Genomic DNA, 19,634 nt, shown 5'->3' on the forward strand with positions numbered 1-19,634 from the left:
GAGTGTCTGTGTATAGCTGTCTCTGATGATCCCTATTAGGGTGAAATACGTATAAGCGGATATACAGACGCACTACACGTGAAATCAAATCTTAACTGTCTTTTTTCTGTAATAATTCTGTTTCTGTTCGCTCTTTTTGTTTGTTTGGTGGCCATACTGCTACATAAAAATCTTTTTCTATATCTATCACTTCTCCCAGAGTCCTTCACTGGAGTCTCCAACTTTCTTTTTGGTAAATTTAAAAAGGTACTGCATATTTTTTAAGGATCCTCCATTGTCCTAGAAAAACAAGACAATGACAATGCAAAAAATTTGGATAAGTATTTTAATAGCCTTCCTTTGGGTCGCCTTTCTTCCTGTTCCTTTCTCCTAAATGTTCTTTTCATATATCTCTAAACCTAAGCATCTCCTCTACCAGTTCCGTAACTGATTCCACCCTACTTCCTAGCTCTCTCTCAATCAGGCTCCTCTCACCTATTTATCTATCGCATACCAATAGAGTGTGTGAGACAGTGTCCGATATTTCACAATACAGGCATTTGTCATTTTTTGCCTGTCCAAATATGTAAAGGTATGCCTTGAAGCAACCATGTCCTGTGAGCATCTGCGTCAGGAAGTAATCCAAATGCCGGTGCCCGGAATCCATCCATCTTCTCAGATTCCCACCGTGTCTTCTCATCTTGTCATATTTCTCTTGCCACGCCATTATGGTCCTCTCCCTTTCTTCTTTTTTTTAACGTTCGGTTGCTATGTCTTCATTTCTTCTCTCGTATATTCTTCCTCTTTTCTTCACTAGCACGTGCAACGAAATACACCAGGTGATAACTCCCAACGCTTCGGCAGTGACTGTTCTGTATGCACACGCCACCCTCAATAGACTTTTCCTATCTGCTCGGGTGAGCTGCTTTCTGTACACCTTTGTCAAAACTGCAGTACTCCAGACAAGCGCAGCATATAGGACGATCGATTGCACAGCAGAATGAAGAGCTCTTTCCTTCTCAGTTTTGGGCCCTCCGATATTGGGAATGATCCCCCAACGCGGCGGATCTCACCGCAGCTCTTTGAGTCTCAAGCTTTTTGTCCAGCGGCATGTCATATAGAAGGTACAGTTTGAACTGTACATTATAGTACTATATTATTATGTACATACACGGTTCATTATCATTTTGTACCCCTGACCACAAACGTCATCATCCAACTTGTCACACAGTTCTCTCCAGTGTCTCCTCTTCTCGGCTCGGATCTTCCTGTTCAGTTACTTCTTTTACGCATTGTATACTACATTCATTCTACTGGCTTCGGTTACTTCTTCTCTACCTTTTGCCCTCGTAGCCTGTCTTCTAATGGCAATGCATTCCTTCCTCTTATTGGCGATTTCTTCGCACCACCAATAAGGCATTTTCCTTTTTTCATCTACCCCGTTTATACAATTTCTCATAGTCTCTCTTATTATTGATTCAAGTCCTTCTGCCGATGGCGGTTGGCATATTCTCCTCTCTATCAACCATCTAGAATACTCATTAAACGCTAGCCAGTCCGTTCTATCTCCACCTTTGCTTCCTGTTTGGTTCGCTGATGACTCCACGTTGGTAGTCCCTACTAAGACGATCGAAAAGCCAATGTAGCGGTGTTCTGGAACAGTGTCATCCGACAGCACGGTCCAGTCTCTAATTTTTCTCTCCGCATTATGTGTGGCACAGGTGACATCTATATATGAATGTTGGTTCCCGACCATTATTTAAGGCAACTAAGTCCAGAGTTTTTATTCAGTAATGATAATAGTTCTTTTTTGTAAAGCATTGCCCATACTTATATCCCCGTAGAAAAAAATTTTAAAAAAGTGATATTTCGATAGGAAATTTAATTTTGAACAACTTTTCTGTAGATGTATATGTACGAAAACTGCATAGAATTCACCCAAATGCACCCTAGTGCATACAGACAAATACACCCCTTTCTCAAAAACGCACCCCTTTAAATGATAGTACTCGGCGGTTTTACACATTTGGGGGTCTATTGACCATATAGAAAAATAAAACCCATTTAACGTTGTTTCTTTTAGCCCCATTTCAGTCTGCTTATAAAAGTAAGTAGTATCAAATCCGATTTTCTTTTCTGATTTTTGGGAAAAAATTAACTACATCAACTACTATTCTATTAAAATTAACTCAGACGTTGTATTATTTCATCGCACTACTTGTCTTGTTCGAGGTCTTTGCCTTATGGAAGCATTCAGCGCATCTGCGACACCACTTATTTGAGTCACCTTAATACCCTACTCAACAAAATCAATGCTTGAAGTTCTCTATTTTCGTTACACTAGTGCGGCATCTATAGGTTTTCGACAATATTTTTCTCGCCTTGATGATGGTGAAACAAAGTAGATCCTTTCAATACATGCATTTTCAGATCCGTTTCAGTATAGTTTCTATTTGCCTCAGGCTATCTTATAGTGCCCAATAAGTTGTAAAAGTTAAATAAAAATAAATAATTCTATATTGGAACCTATGAAATAACAAACCACAAAAAAGAAGACCACGACTTAGATGGTCAGATGACATAACTTGCATGGATGCAAATATTCCCAAATAGGGAACGAATGAGTCACGAGGGAGAGGAATGTGTATCTTTAGACACATCTTTAGACCTTTTAGATCTGTTTGGCTGATTAGAGAGGTATTCTTATTTTTACAATAACTTATTTCAACTTGGAAAAACAAGCGCCAGAAAATAAAAAATATTACTTTTGTGAGAAGAATTTTAGTTTTGCGGGTTTTGTGAGGTTCCTCGAATTATCTAAGCTCATAAGATATGAGTATTTTGCAAATCTAAAGCTAATTTTCATCTATATGATTATGATAATAAAAAAACTATAAAACGTTGAGTTGCTGCAAGAACTTATGACAGTTTGGTATTAAAAGTAAACCACTCTTTTAGTATTTGAAAAATCGAAAGATTATATCTAGACATTTATGTGGGCATTTTTTCTTAACTAGCTTTCGTTACTTTATCATCTACGTACATTTATGTTTGTTGTGTTACATATTATTAATAATTTAAAGTTTCTTTTTATTTATTGCTATTATAGAAGTACAATAAGAAACTGTTTTTTTTTTCGTGACCATATTCCGTGCGACAGAAACCTATTTCCATATTTTGTGATAGCTAGCACGATCTACCAATCATATTCATCAGATCTATACAGCACGCTGTCAAAATCGAATCGATTTTGAAAACCAAAAAGGGTGATTATATGCAAATCGACAGGGCGGCAGACGATGAGTGTTTTAGATCAAGGGTGGCGTGGCTCGTCAAATCTTTACCGAGGTGTGAGCATTGTAATTTACAGATGACAGCTTCAATCTGATTTGAATTTTTTCTCATTTTTCTTGGGAGAAAAATTACTGAGGCTATCGTCACGGACCATTTGGTGATTATTAGAAGGTTTAGAAGAGTTAGAGGTGTTAATTTTTTAATATCGTGTACGAGACCCACCCCAAGGCGATGTATTCGAGACTAAGTGATATTATACACTCAGAAAAATGATTTCAGATTCACATTTTTCTAATCCTATACAATGATAGTACTGTTTTTAAATATGCTGGTTATTCTTCTTAGTATTTTCATTTAATTTGTTTCTGCGGTATATGACATGACAAGTCGATTAACAGACTTTTTCAAGCATATTTTTCTCGATAGGTATTATGTTGTTAAGGAATTCTACTGTTCTGCTTGTTTTTGCCACTTGTTCCTCAACTTCCTATTTAAAGTTATTGTCTCTCGAAAAGTTTATTCCCAGATATTTAATTACTTTTTTTATCATTTGCTATTCAATCTTAACTTTGCACTTTACTAGTTCCTTTGATATTACTAAGCTGTTCGTTTTATGTGACAAAATGTTTATGATAAATTCCTTGGCTTTAGCCTATTTTTTATTATTTCTTAATAAATTTATACCTCTGTAGATATTTGGGTCGTTTCTTTTATCTTTTTTAAAGAGTGGAATCGTATTACTTGATCTCCATTCCCCAGATATTTTTGAAGAAAAAAATTTATTTAAAATCCTTTATAAAAGGTATATTATAATTAAAACACCCAATCGGGCTACATTACAATCACAAAACGTTTTCGGAATCTGTATTCAATCATCAGTGTGTCCTAAAAGTATATAACCACTTTAATTAAAGAAAATTGAAATATAAATTTTGACCTAGGTTAATACAAAATGTGTCTAATACTTACTAGGTGTACATGTTTTGAGCCACTAAATATTTGGGTACAAACCCGTTAAATGTTATTCATTTAAGTTCAGGTTACATTATCCTATCGTATATGTTATGATGTTAAAGTGGAATTGATGACATGGCAACGTAAGACTCTATATGAGGTTGCTGGTCCTGACACAAAGTGTCTACGTGCACTTGATAGAAACAGATACAGTTGATAGAAACTGATTGAAATGACAATAATAACATGTTAGAATGAAAGTCGGAACAAAGCAGTCAGTGTAACTAAGGTATTTGTCTAAATATGATAGTAGCCAGCAATCTTTAAAATTGAATAAGTTAAAATTATAATAAAATAACAGTAGCAACCATCAATGTTGTAGTTTGAATTACGAATTTGTCCTAAATTTACGTTAAGAACATTGAAAAAATTGTTGTATTAATTAATGTAGGTGGACTGAAGTTTGGTGAAATTTTGTGCGTACGATAGGCAACCAACTATACAAAAGTTTAAATTAAGTTTTTGTAAACTAAAGATTTTTACAAAAGGCCCTTCATGTTTTGCAACATTTGGTACCTAGAAAATGGAAAATTAACCATATGTAGGAAGTTGGGTTCTTTAAATTTTATTGTTGAGGAGTAAATTAGTAAATAATTTATTTGAAAGTGCTATTGAGATGAAATGTAAATAGAATAAAATATTTTTGTAATGGAATGTTCATGTAGTGCTTAACTTATAACTTGAGCATGGAAGGCCCTCTATGTTAAAAAGTATCATTTAGTACCTAGGAAATACAAAAATTTTTAAGTTACAAGTTTATGAACATAAATACCTGATTCAGTGTTAAAGAATAAAGTTGGTTAGATGTTATTGTGTGTTAACAAATATATAAAACACACAGAAAATTGATGGCTAAAAGGTGGTTTTGTAATGTATTGTTCGAATATTACTCAACTTATAACTTAACAAGAAAAAGCCCTATATGTTAAAAAGCAACATTTGGTACCTGAGAAATATAAAAAAACGGGTGTGGCAGTCCAGTGAGACTGCCTGTAGAAGTTACACTTCTATACACGCATTCGCCGTTACAAATTTATTTGGGAGTCAATCTGCACAATCATTACATATGTAATGCTATAGGTAAGACATAGCAGAAAGAGAAACAGAATTAATAACAACTTACTAACAAATAATAAACAACATTTCACCTGTAATAGGAGTATAGTAAATGAAGGATTCCATCAATATTTTGATGAAAATGTATATATTTTTTTTCATATATGTATGAAAGGAGTTGAATGCAAAAATTATTTAGAATACTCTGCAGTAAAATTCATTGTTTATTTTGTTATTAATATAAAAGTACAATACAATACACTGCAACATAATTCAATATAATAATACAATACAAATTAAAATGCAATATTCATAAGTATTCAAAAATGACAATAATATACATAACTTTTCTACTTACGCATATGTTTAATTTACCATGTAATAATATTAATAAAAAAAGTCCTCCCCGACTGGGAATCGAACCCCGGTCTCCCGCGTGACAGGCGGGGATACTGACTACTATACTACCGAGGACATGACACAAACGTATTTCAAAATTGACAGTTCTGGGTCATACAGTGATTTATTGAGATTATTATTTTGAAATACAAAAGACTAAGATAATTATGAAAATTTAATAAATAATACAAAACATATCACATAAATAATAATATTAATAAATATTTTATTATATATAGATAGACGGGGTTGGAAACATGAGGAAGAGGCTTATGTTTAGCAGTGGACTCTTGAGGCTGGATGATGATGATGATGATAGAATATTATATGTATATATATAATATATATATATATATATATATATATATATATATATATATATATATATATATATATATATAATATATATATAAAAAAGGAACATTTTTATATTCGAGAGAGGAAGAGAGAGAAAATATATCTTCTGTCTCTCTCTTACTCATTATCTTACATATGTAATGATTTCACAGATTCACTCCCATACAAATTTCCAACGTGGAGCGCGCGTATAGAAGTATAACTTCAAAAGGATAAGTTATAAGTTCGTGAGCTTAAGGATGATAGATAAAGCTAATAGACTTATATTGTGTATTGACGAGATATGTAAAAACTGCAAAAGTAATTGGATTGTAGGTGGCTCTGTTAAATTTAACTAAAAATATGTGATGATTTTAATATTGTAAGAAGAGAAAAGACTCTACAAGAGGCTGAGATCTCCAGAGATCCGAGATTGTACCCTGAGGGAAATATATGTGGATAAGTAAAATAAAATGTGGTATAAAAAAATAAAATAAGCAAAGGTTCAAATCTGTGGCTAGACTTTACGTGGATCATGAAATTATCTGGATATTGGATATGAAGGTGAAGAAATGTGATTGTGAATGGTTTAAGAGCGGGAGGTACAATAATCTGCTCTGAATTTAGAGCTTGAAGTTGAGATTCCATGAAAGAAGTGGGGAAAAGGGCAGTTAGATGTATCGAAAAAGAATTTTGGACTGGACTAAGGAAGATGAATAAGTGACAAGAGAAGAATGATTAATGTAATTTTTTTTTTAATTTAGAAATAAATTGAGGATGTAGGTCATGAGAATAGTTGGCGACGGAGCGGAAGGAAGTCTCGATTGAATGAGACATGGCGATTAACACAATTTGAACTTCTCTGTTTTTCTTTAATAATTTCAAAATCTTCATATAAGTCTAGTTTGAGAAAGTTTTTTGAGGGATATTATAAATAATTCTTCTCGTCTTCTGTATTGTGGTTATGTTCCTTTAGAAACTTCTTAGAAAAAATCTAAAAGAACATAGCTTAAAACATTTTTGAAAATAATACACAGTAGAATTTTTAAAATTCTTAAATATAAAATTAGTGACACACAATGTAGCTTTATAATTGGTATGGGCACAAGAGAGATGCTTTGTTTGGCTTAGGGCTTTGTTTGGCATAGATATAGGACGTGCACGTATGTTTTGTAGATTTTGAAAAAGCATTTGAGAAGGTTTAAAATTATATCTAATCTATATTGGAATCAAACTGTCAAGGTAAGAGTTGACAAACAGAACACCTGTGATATCAAAATACAGAGAGGAGTCCGCCAGGGTTGCGTGCTGTCACCACTTCTCTTTAATGTTTACAGTGAAGCGGCAGTAAAGGTTTCTTTGTCAATGGAAAAGTTTTGAATAACTTGCATTTTGCAGACGATACATTAATAATGACGGATGATAACAATGATTTATATAACCTAATGCAACGACTTAATGAATGTTGTCATAAATACGGACTAAGGATGAATTTGAAAAAAGCTAAATTCATGATCATGACTAAATCAGCAAATGCAAACATCCAATTGATTGTTGAAGATACTGTAAGTAAGAGTGTGGATACCTAAAAATACTTAGGAACATGGATAACATCAAATTTAGACCAAATCAAAGAAATTTAGACACGTACTAAAATAGCACGTGTATCTTTCGTTAAACTTAAAAAGTTTCTTTGTTGTAGGGATATAAGGTTAGGACTATGCCTAACGATGCTCCTGTGTTACGTAGTCACTACTTTTCTTTATGGCTTAGAAGCATAGACATTAAAACAAGTGCATCTAAATAAGTTGGCCGCCTTTAAATTTTGGTGTTACAGAAGAATCCTACGAATATTATGGACTCAAAGAATGTCAAACGCAGAAGTTACCAAAAGAATAGGATATTAAGCTGAAATAATATTGACTATCAAAAGAAGAAAATTTGAGTACTTAGGCCATATGACGAGAGGGCAAAGATACACCTTATGCAAGGCAAAATTCGAGGAAAGCGAAATGTGGGAAGATGAAGAATACCGTGGCTTAAGAACTTGAGTAAGTGGTTTGAATGCAGTAGTGCAAAACTTTTTAAAGCGCCAGTCAAGACGGTCCGCATAGACATGATGATTTCCAACCTTCGATAGAAGATTTAACTTAAAGAAGAAGAAGTCGTATGAGCTGAATTCTACCATATTTTTTAAGCTTATTCGCTATTCCTTGTTTTCCGAGCACCTTTTTATTTATTAACTTTGTTATGGCTCCTCTTATTTTAGTTTCTGTTATTTGCGTCAATTTATATGATGTTATTTCTGAAGTTTCAAGAGTAGGTTCAGTTTTCGTTATTGTTTATTTTCCTAAGATATGTTCTTTATTGGTGATGTGCTTAATTTCTATTAACTTCTTAGTATCTGTTCTTTGACCTCTTGTGGAGTTCTACGTTTTTTTCCGTAATCCATAAAAATCAGGTACAATTTCTTTCGAGAACCTTTCCCATTGCTCTGTCTGACTTTTGCATGTGTCTCGTTGTAAACCCTCTCATATTGTTCATATGGATTCTGCCTTCTCTCAGATTTATATTTCAGATAACCATTCTTTTTTCTTGGAATTTTACTTTTATTTCTTCTGAATCCTACGTGTGCGTCATTTTTAGCTATATCTTCCCAAGTGAGTCTCTGTTGTTCCATTTTTTATTCTAACCTAGTTTGATATGTTTTTTTCGTCGACTCATTATGTAATAGCTTTTCTACTATAAAAATATACCAGATGGTACCAAGCCGTTCGTTCACCAGTTTGATAAACTAAATGCTAAGTGACAGACTTTTCCAAGTATCTCTAAATGGGAAAAACAGTAAGTTCAGAAACCTGCAAAATGGCTTACCAAAAGGGTCAGTTATGTTTCCTTTTCTTTTTATTATTTATACGTCCGATGTACCAACTACCACCTCGCGCCAATTTATTTATGCCGATGACATGGCTCTGGGTGCTCAAGAAGAAGACATAAAAATCGCCGAAACCACTATAGAATCAGATCTAAACACTGTTAACAGATACTTTAAGAAATGGGGCCTACAACCAAACCCATCGAAGACTGAAGTAACAGCTTTCCATCTTAACAACCACAAGGCAAATTACAGACTAGACATAGAATGCGATGGAAACATTCTAAAGTACAGTTTGAACCCAAAATACCTCGGTGTAACTCGAGATCGTACCCTAATATATAAACAGCATTTGGAATACACTTTAGCAAAAATAAAGACCCGCAATAACATTATTCAGAAATTAGCAAATACATCATGGGGGTCTAATGCAGAGGTCATCAGAACGAGCGCGCTGTCCTTAGTATATCTTACTGCAGAATATTGCGCTCCTGTCTGGCTAAACAGCCATCACACAAACGTCATAGATACCCAGTTAAACCAAACAATGAGGCACAATGGCTTCCAGTTTTAAGCAACATCGCTCCACCAGCAACAAGACGACTAGCCGCACTCAACACCCTAGTTCAAAAATGCTAACAAAACCTAGCACTACCGATAAATACAGACATCGCTGAGCTAGACCAAAGCGAGTTAAGACTGAAATCCAGACATCCACCTACTAGAACTGCTACAAGATTGGCTGATTTTACTACTGAGGAGCACTGGATGGACGAATCGAATCCAGATATCAGAAATGCTAATCTCATAGAAAACCTTACAATTAAACCAGACGGCTTTTCTCTTCCTCGTCGTGAATGGTGCAACCTTAATAAAATACGAGTTTGTAACAAGTCTCTGAACCAGTGGGGTATAAATGCCAGTCCGGGATGTGACAAATGCAGTGCTGTTGAACAAACAATTAACCACATCGTCTTCGAGTGCCCAGCAACCAAGTTCGTTGGCAGTCTTCAAGAAATCCACCAACTCACTCCCAAGGCAAGAGATTGGCTTCGAGACTGTAACCTTCGACTTTAATAATTTTTATTTTATATGTTCTATGTTTGTGTTTTCTTATTTATTATTGTTAGTACCATTATTTTTTTAATCTCAAACTGCAATGTGTAAAGTTCATACGAATATATATATATATATATATATATATATATATATATATATATACATATATATATATATATATATTTATATATATATATATATATATATATATATATATATATATATATATATATATATATATATGAATATATATATACTCTATAAATTTTAGGCTAAAGTTTTGGTGTTATGTTTATATGAACTTTACTCAAATAAAAGGCAGTTATGAAGCACAGTTTTTTATTTAATCTTGCCCAAGTACTTTCGCTCTCAGAGCATCTGAAATATTCTTCAAACTTCGAAGAAAGAACTTCGAAAAAACTCGAAGTTAATGGTTAATAAAAAATGAGCTATTCATCATGTCAATGAATGTTATATATATATATATATATATATATATATATATATATATATATATATATATATATATATATATATATATTAAATACATTTGTACACAAACAGTTTAAAGTTATTTCGAAGCTACTTTGTGTGCAACAGCAGAAAGCAGGAGAGAGAATGGCTCCTGGTCTTAACTGAAATGTTCAAGTGACATTTGACATATGACAACTTGGATGAGCAGTCACAATTGTGGTGATATGCATATTTCAAAATTCTATGGTAAACTGAACATTGTCCAAATATATTAATTACTAAAACCAAAAGTCCAAATATATTAATTACTTATGTAGATTGTATATTCCAGATCTCACAATCAAACCTGCCAATGATAATTTAGGTGTTAGTTTGAAGGCTAATAAATTGGATATAGATTATGAATGTAAGAACTAGACTAAACAATTTGTTAGATAGTGATTGGTTGACTAAACTGAAAAAGTCTACCAAATACTATTATTACAGAAAAGAAGAAATTGAAATATGAAATTGAAATACTTAGAATTAAAAATCAAAGTTGAAAACAAAGTGTGCAAACTGGAGTATAATACCACTGGTTTAGTCAAACCTACAGAAAACTTATTGGAAAACCATAAAATTAAAGATGTCAAAAAATTACTCAAAACGAACTGACCAACAGTAAAAGATGATAAAATATACAACTGTGGAAATGGTATATCTAAATTACGAAAAAATATGAAGAGGTAGATCAATTGATCACGAACAAGCTTGTTTAGCAAGTTATTGATGATTAAAATGTTAATATTAATTAAAGTATGAAATTAATAAAACCTTTAATGGATATACTCAGTGCAGGAAGTCGAAACAGTCGAGATGGATCGACAGTTTTGAAAACAGTGAGAGTTTTCATTTGTTTCTTTTGTAATTTCCAAATCTTCTAATAAATCCAACTCCAAGTAGTTTTTCTTTTTACTAATGTCATGAAAAATAGATGAACTGGCATTGATAATAAAATTATGTTTATTGGACATTAAATGGTGACCAAAAAAGGAGTTTGGTCTGTTCAAACGTTCTGCGATTGTAGTAGACAACTTTCGAATGGTTTTATTTACATATGATGCATCACATCTCAATTTAAAAATATCACTCTTGTCCAGAGTGTTCATCTTACCTTTGGTCTAAATTAAAAAGAAACCTAAAGTGTTATGTGGATTGTAGAAATAAAACGTTTTGATATTTTTTTGGAAATGTTACTGATGCTGCAAGGATACTGATACTGAGGAAAGTATCCGACAGGGCAGAATGGAAGAACATTGTTAAGCAGGCCAAGACTCACAAAGGGTTGTAGCGCCATTAGAAGAAGAAGAAGACTGATGCTGCAAATTTCGTTTACAATTCTTGCACAGTGGGGACTAGCATTGTCGTCAATAAGGACAAAACTTTCTCCGATTGCATCCGTATATGATAAAATAATTGGTTCTTCTCAATTGTAGAAATAGAACGTTTTGATATTTTTTTGGAAATGTTACTGATGCTGTAATTTTCGTTTACAATTCTTGCACAGTGGGAACTAGCCTTGTCGTCAATAAGGACAAAACTTTCTTCGATTGCATCCGCATATGATAAAATAATTGGTTCTACAACCAACCTCTATATCTCTGTGCCGCCATCGTGGCATTTGTCAGAACCACTAAGTCATCAAAACAAATACCACACCAAACGCAAATAGAGCCTCCCCAAAAGTAGTTGTATACACCCTATATTGTTCATTATACCTCTCTCCTCGTTCCCTACAAACGAAAATAGGACCATCGGAATTGTTTATACCAAATCTAAACTCGACTAAAAATAAACAGTTTCTCCATTCGTTGATTGTCCAGTTGCGGTGTTCTTCAGCCCATAGTCTTCTCAATCCGCGATATTCCCCAGTTTGTACTGGTTAGTACTGGTTAGTACTGGCTGCGATGCTACGTCTTCTCTGTCCTTTTTATGGTGTTGAATCATGGACCTTGAACGAAGATATGTGCAGAAAACTGGAAGCATTTGAGATGTGGCTATATCGGAGAATGCTTAAGATCCCGTGGACTGACCGAGTCACAAATGAGGATTTCCTCAGAAGAATGAATAAGAACCGAGAGGTACTGACCACCATCAAATCTCGAAAGTTACAGTTCCTCCGGACATATTATGCGAAATGAATCCAGATATGCTCTCCTTCAAGCCATCCTGCAGGGAAAAATATTTGGAAAACGAGGTCCAGGAAGAAGAAGAACATCTTAGTTAAAGAACCTCAGAATCTGGTTCAATACAACATATGTGCAGCTTTTCCGCGCTGCTGCAGATAAGATAAAGATTGCCATGATGATCGCCAACATTTGTAACGGATAGGCACATCAAGAAGAAGAAGTACTGGATGAGACGAACGTCATATTGCTCTTAAACCAGTAATATTAAACCTTCTTCTAATGATTTGGTTTGCAATTATTCTTCCAGTGGCATTACGCAATGATCTGTTTATGCGAGAAGTAGTATATGTGGTTTCCGTCTAGCAATAATTCGCATATATCGGTTATTAACAGCATGAACATATGAGGCTACAGCAGTTGTGGCATATCGATTCCAAGCTCTATTTACAATACTTTGTAAAAACCCCAAACGTTGAGCCACTTCACTTTGTTAACCTTTCGTTGATACACCTCACAATCTGTTGCATATTATGGAGAATATATAAACGTCTTCGAGGCCTAGTTTTTAACTAATTAATAAAAGTAATCCACTATTTAAAATAACTGAAACCAAACTGTGAACCAATGTTAAATGAAAAAATAGGACTTTAATATTCAACTTTTTTCCGAAGATAGTAAAAAAACGGATGGTCACAATAACAAAATTTATTATATTTCGTTTAAAATTGATAACCATGTCTAGGTATTAAAACTATTTTAATTATATTATTATTTTTTACAAACTCCAACTATTTCTGTCGTAAAATATTACTTTGATTCTTATCAATTGTTGAGTACTGTATTTGCAGCTTCAGTATAAGTGCCATTATCAAGCTCTAATCATATTAAGGTAGTACCTACACATTAATAAAAAACTGTGGATCTATTTTAATTTCTTTGTTGATTTTCTACAAACCGAACACCTATACCAATCAAAAAATAAAAAATAGAATAGTATCACTTGAAGAAATAACAAAAGATTCAATATTTTACTAAATTATCACAGCGAAGTGTGAAGATCCATTGACAAAAACCATTTCTTGACGTCTGTGGGTGAATAAAAGCGATTTGCCACATACAGCGCCTCCCTTGGACGTAGGGCGAACACCCAGGAATGAGACGAATCACGAATAAAAGTAGGAGATGATATTGGCATTGTCTTTGGAAATATCCTGCAGAAACTGTTGTGGTTTTCTTTGTGGAACTGAAATCAGATTTATTTTGCGGAAGCTTTCGGCGGAGCTGAACTAATCCCGGGTTAGAATTAATTAATGAAATTAATAATAAAGATACAATGACAGATTGAATGTTATATCTAGGGTAAATTGCACACATGATCTTTGAAAGTTTTATGACCGACCAATATCTAGATTCATTACGTTTTTGTAAACTAAATATACGATACATTCTCGTACTATAAAATTTTATATTAGGACTACACAAATATGAAAAAATATTTAGTCCTTACATTTAAGAATACAGTAGTTTACATAAAAACTTTTATGATTTTGATCTTCCAAAAGCATCGCTATAATGATAATTTATTTTAAATTTTATATCAATTAAAAATAATATTAATGTCTGTTATAAATAAAAAAAATGGTAATCTTTTTCCTATTGCATTGTACCTTTCCATTTCGTACAAAGGCCACATATTACTGATTCTTCGTTCTTTAACAGTTATTTGTTACTTTATTTTTGTTATTATGGTATTTTTTAGTTTTGTTATCTGTTCCGATTCTTCATAACTTGGGTTTTCGATATGTTGTTCTGTAGTATAGTATGTTGCCTCACGCCGTTTATTTTCGTTGTAAATTTTCAGCCTTTCCTCAAAATAGTCCGTTCATCTTTCTATACTTTTTTGTGACTCCAGAAATAGTTGTCCTTCTTGTTTTTGCGTAACCTATATTTCAGTCTAAATGTTTGCTGGGTGGCCTTCTTCCCATTGTAGAATATTATTTATCCTTGATTGCTTTTGTGTTCAAGAATTTCTTCTACTTTTGTTTTGTCAATGCGTTTGTTTTCTCTTTTCAGCATATCTTCTAACTTGTGTTCTCTTCTGGTGATAAATCTCCGCAATATTTCTAGTATTTCTTTGTAACTGAATAACTTGCCTTATTTCTTCTGCCGCTACTTTAGACAACTGATAATACCATTCTGTATTTGTAACAACTTATTTTGTTTCAATTTCTTTTAATATCTTCTTTAATAAATATAAATATATCATATTCAGAAAATAGAACTAATAAGATCTTGAATTTTTGTACGAAGTCCTCCGACGTTCTGACAATAAACTTGTAATGGGGATAAAATTAGTTTTTTCCTTCTCTCTTGAATGATTCAATTTTTGGTACACCATTTCTGTATTTTATGGCAGTGTCCTATTCGCCTTTATTTTGTCTGTATTTTAATTCTTTCCAAGCTTTACTCATATATCCCTTTGTATATTTGTTTGATCACTATTTATTTTGATTGTTGAGTTCTGTAGTTTTTTTATTCCTTAAAATGTCCTTAACAACACTATTATTGGAAAAAAATCACTTCTTCCCTACTCGAATAACTTTCACTACATCATTCATTGCTTCATCTTTTCCTAGTTGCTTCATAATTTCCTCCTCGACTTTGGTTCTGTCTTATTTTATCCTACCTTCACAACATTGTTAGATTTTACAATGCTCTCATCTATTTCTATAAACATTTCTTCAAATGGCTACCCTGACACATTGGAGTTGCATTTCAGTTCCTCAACAGTCTTCCTTAGATAAAAAAATCTGATTATCCTTTTCGTGTAATGATTTTTCATTGGCACATTTAAATTTCTTGTAATTGTAAATATATTATTGTATTTTATGATAATATGTAAAGCATTATATTTATCTATGTAAAGGATGTATCAAGTAGGAATATAAAATATAAACAAGCATACCAGATTCCTCCAAACGCAGTTTGTACTTAAAAATAACTTCGTACTAAATTATTGACGTATAATTCAAAATTTAACGTAGCCTTTGTTGACACTGAATTTAGATAAATTTGAGAACTGAGCTGTATGACTTCACTGAACATCAGGCTTGAAATGTTCCAAAAAAAGACCAAAAAGTTATAGGTATGTTAAACAAATTTTTGGTAGTAAATTGTTGGCACACAATTACAAGTTTCATGTAACTTTTATTGATACTAAATTTCAATAAATGAAATAATTGAACTGTATCACTAGGTATCAGGAACGAAGGACTAAAAAGTGTATGTAAAACACATCTTTTCATGTAAAAACTTAATAAATTGTTAATAAAAAAATGATACTAAACAGAATTCATTTATTTTACTGAATCAAAGCATGTATAAAGGTTGAATTGTCCGTGCCAAATTTCTCATTATACAATTTGCATTAAGATAAGACGTCCTACACCTGAGAAAGAGCTAGTCGAAGCCTTACCAATAAAATTGGAATCTCAAGTATCTTTTATAGTTATACGACTGAGGTATCATTTGATTTTATAAGGATGCCATTTTTCAAGCTTTAATAGGTTGTGTACCGTTGTTTTGCTAACACCGATATCGCGACTAACTTTACGCACAGAAGTGTGCGCGTCTTCTTTAAAACTAAGTAAAACATCTAATGCTGTATCAGCATTTGCAGAGGGACGACCTGATTTCCATGCATTTTCAACCGTACCAGTTTCTCGAAATTTCTTTTCAATCTTACTGACTGTTGAACGCGTTATAGGTCTTTCTGGATATTTATCATTAAACAAATTGCATACTTCCATCTGAGTTCGCGTTCTGTCTCCATACCCAATCATCATAAGTATTTCAATTCTTTGCTTTACACTTAACTGCATTTCTACTTCAAATTAAATCTAAGCAATAATTAAAACATTCACAAATACCAAAAATATTGTAGTACTAAACTGTCACTGAACATCAATAAATTAATAAACAAACAATGACATTTAACAAAAACATAGCATACTATGTTTCTTTTAAATTGATAAGAAATAATTTCTTTCATATTATGTCCGCTAGACAAAGTATTTTTGATATTGTTAATTTAACTAACATTTTATTAAGGTAGCACTCCTAATGTGATTTTTTTAAATCTCTTTTCATAATACTACTACTACTATCAAATTCGTTTGGACGAGTACTACAATAAATAAAAAAATGGGTCAATTTTTCGTTTAATTACCTAGTACACTTTGGTTCTTTGGCTTTTTTACGTAAACCCAAACCCTCGACACGCGATTGTCTGTGTGCTTTATGGCATCCGGCGCTCTCGAAATTACAAAAACGACCAGTTTCAGTTCGAATTTTTGATCGTTCTAATTTGATCCCACGCAATTAATGCAATTACCGAATTTCGGTACATCAACGGAAAAGTATGGGGTACCAATCGGTCAGTGTGCAGGTGTACGTGGATAGGCTTTCATTAGCCTTTATCTTTGAAATGGAAAACGTTGAACTGTTAATTTGCAATAATTTGGGTAACTTTAATATATATATACCCAGATAAACATAAACGTGAATCTTAACAATGAACAAAGAAAAAACATATTAACATATATATTATACAATGTGAATGGGAAAAATTGCAGTTGAGTGAAATTCTAGGAGATATTAAATTAAAATATGTAGGTCTGGTATACAATTTCCCATAAAATGATATGAAATATTAGAGTGTATTGTTAGTTTTGATTTATCATTGCTTTTTCATAATTAAAAATAAGTACTTGAACCGGTACTTATGAGTGAAGAAATGTTACTAGTAAAATGGTCGAAGTGCGGATATTTATAATAATTTTTAAACTATTCATCTAAACTTTACTTTGTGAACATCAACATTTACTATTATTAGGCAGAGTATCATTCATAATCAGACTCTAATAAAATACTTCTTGGGCATCATTCTCGTCGACTCTCCCTGCAGCTGATACTGGTTTGCACCATCAGCCTTGGATGTTCCAGTTTGTTTTAAATTTCGGTAAAAGGAGTGTTGACGAAAGGAAATATAGTCCAAAATGCTTATCAGATTTTTATATTTGGCATCCTTAATAAGTAGTGTAGTGTCATTAATAGATTTCAATGTGAAGAGCTGAAGATTAAGCCTAAATTGAACTCTTTCTTACTTCACAGGTTCCTTTCCTTACGTTGTTTAATATAAAATATAAATTATGCGTCACGGGACAAAATTAGATTAAGCCAAGCTACAGCACGGTTAAAAATTTTGTTAAATGCGCATAAATATAATAGTATTCAGTATTATCTGAAAAAATGTATCATTAACAGAAGTCACATGGTACTTATTCACTTTAAATTGAACCTCAGTTACTCAAGCATCCTATCTAATTAGATAATAGACGCTAGGTCAAAGGCAACAGTGAAAGAACCGAAACCTTTGCCTATCACATTGTGAAAGTATTCTAGCCATATCTTCTTGACCATAACCTTGATATTGTTACGATAAATAATGACGCATAATATCTAAACTGTAAACATCCTTTCTCATTCAAGTCTTTTCTAGATCATACACCAGCCTCAGAAACCCCACGTAATAACCGAGGGTCTCTTTCGATTCGAAGTTTCCAGAAGAAGGTTGAATGAAAAACCAGTCCGGGTGACCTTCTCGTCTGTTCGAAGGGAATCGCCCGAATTCTAGTCTAACGGTTGTTTAGAATAAATATAGAGGACCTTTTTATTTAAGTTACAGTTAGTTTTGAATATGAAGTCGAGTTTTTAGTCCAAAATAAATATTGTAAATAATATAAATTAAAGTAGTTGTGTTCTAGTTCTTAGAGATAAGTATAAAACTGTAATAAATATATAAAGATTCTAATAAACTTGTAAGTCCTAACAATGTAGAACCTTTGATAATAAATAAAGACAATAAATTAGATTAATAAAAAATACTACAATATTATCAACGATATCCAATTGCTTCTAGAATCTCCATATTAACTCGAAGTATCATTAGAAAAATTCACTGCTAAATAAGTTCATCAAAAAATACAAATAGAGCTAAACCTGAAAAATTTCGCTGGATATGACCTGATTACGGTCAAAATTCTTTAAAAACTCTCCAAAAAGAGGCACAGTATTTAACACGGATATTTAACGCAATTCTAGGAACCAGCTACTATCCGCCCCTATTACTACTATCGTAATTTTTAGGAAGACAATAAGTCCTATAGACCACCTATCAGTCTATTACCAATGATCTAAAAAAATTTTTAAAATCTGCTGCTAGATAAATTACATAACTAAAAAACTAGTTATTTTTTATATTTTAAATTACATAACTAAAAAAACTTTTATTAGTGAAGCTCTAAAAGAAAGGAATTACTGTTCAACAGTTTTCTTGAAAATTTCTCAAGCTTTCCATAGAGTCTGATACATTGGTTTAGTCTAAAAAGTTAGATCAGTTCCTCCCTTAAACTTATCCTTAAATATTAGATTAACGTTGAAGAAACACATTCAAAAAACGGAAACAATTGGGTCTCAAGGTCAGTAGACTCGACTGGTTAATAGATAAAATAGCAACTATGAGAACAGCGATATTAGAAAACGCTAAGGCGATTCAATCAGTAATGAAACGAATACTTTAGTTAGACAAATATAAAGGGAACACGGGCAGAGCTTCTCAAAACATATGGAATACGACTTCTACGGAACACAGAAAGAAATATGAGGAATAATCAGAGGACAAAGAAAAGAAATCTCTCTATCTATCTAATTAGCCTTCTTCGGTCCATCTTTGCACATAGGCCTTCCCAATCCTTTTCCATTCTTCTCTGTCTGTCTCTACAGTCATCCACCTAGAGCCCACGTGCTTCTTGATATCATCTGCCCATCTCAATTGGGGCCTTCCTCTGCTTCGTTTATATTCCCACGGTCTCCAACTTATAAGAATTTTGTTCCATCGGTCTTCTTTTTGTCTTATATTA

General features: G+C 32.8%; 1 protein-coding gene across 1 annotated transcript; it reads right to left on the minus strand.

Moving 5' to 3' along the window:
* Window positions 1-1,264: 1,264 nt before the first annotated feature.
* On the minus strand, window positions 1,265-1,735 carry LOC140443519 (uncharacterized). Its single transcript, XM_072534865.1, has one exon. The coding sequence runs from the start codon at window positions 1,733-1,735 to the stop codon at window positions 1,265-1,267; it is 471 nt and encodes a 156-aa protein (XP_072390966.1).
* Between the last annotated feature and the right edge of the window lie 17,899 nt (window positions 1,736-19,634).

This window comes from Diabrotica undecimpunctata, chromosome 1 (assembly GCF_040954645.1).
Source record: "Diabrotica undecimpunctata isolate CICGRU chromosome 1, icDiaUnde3, whole genome shotgun sequence".
In the NCBI taxonomy this organism is placed as follows: Eukaryota; Metazoa; Arthropoda; class Insecta; order Coleoptera; family Chrysomelidae; genus Diabrotica; species Diabrotica undecimpunctata.

What these genes read in the sequence shown, in the direction of transcription:
- LOC140443519 (XM_072534865.1), bottom strand. Translation starts at nt 1,735, where the DNA reads ATGGTCGGGAACCAACATTCATATATAGATGTCACCTGTGCCACACAT.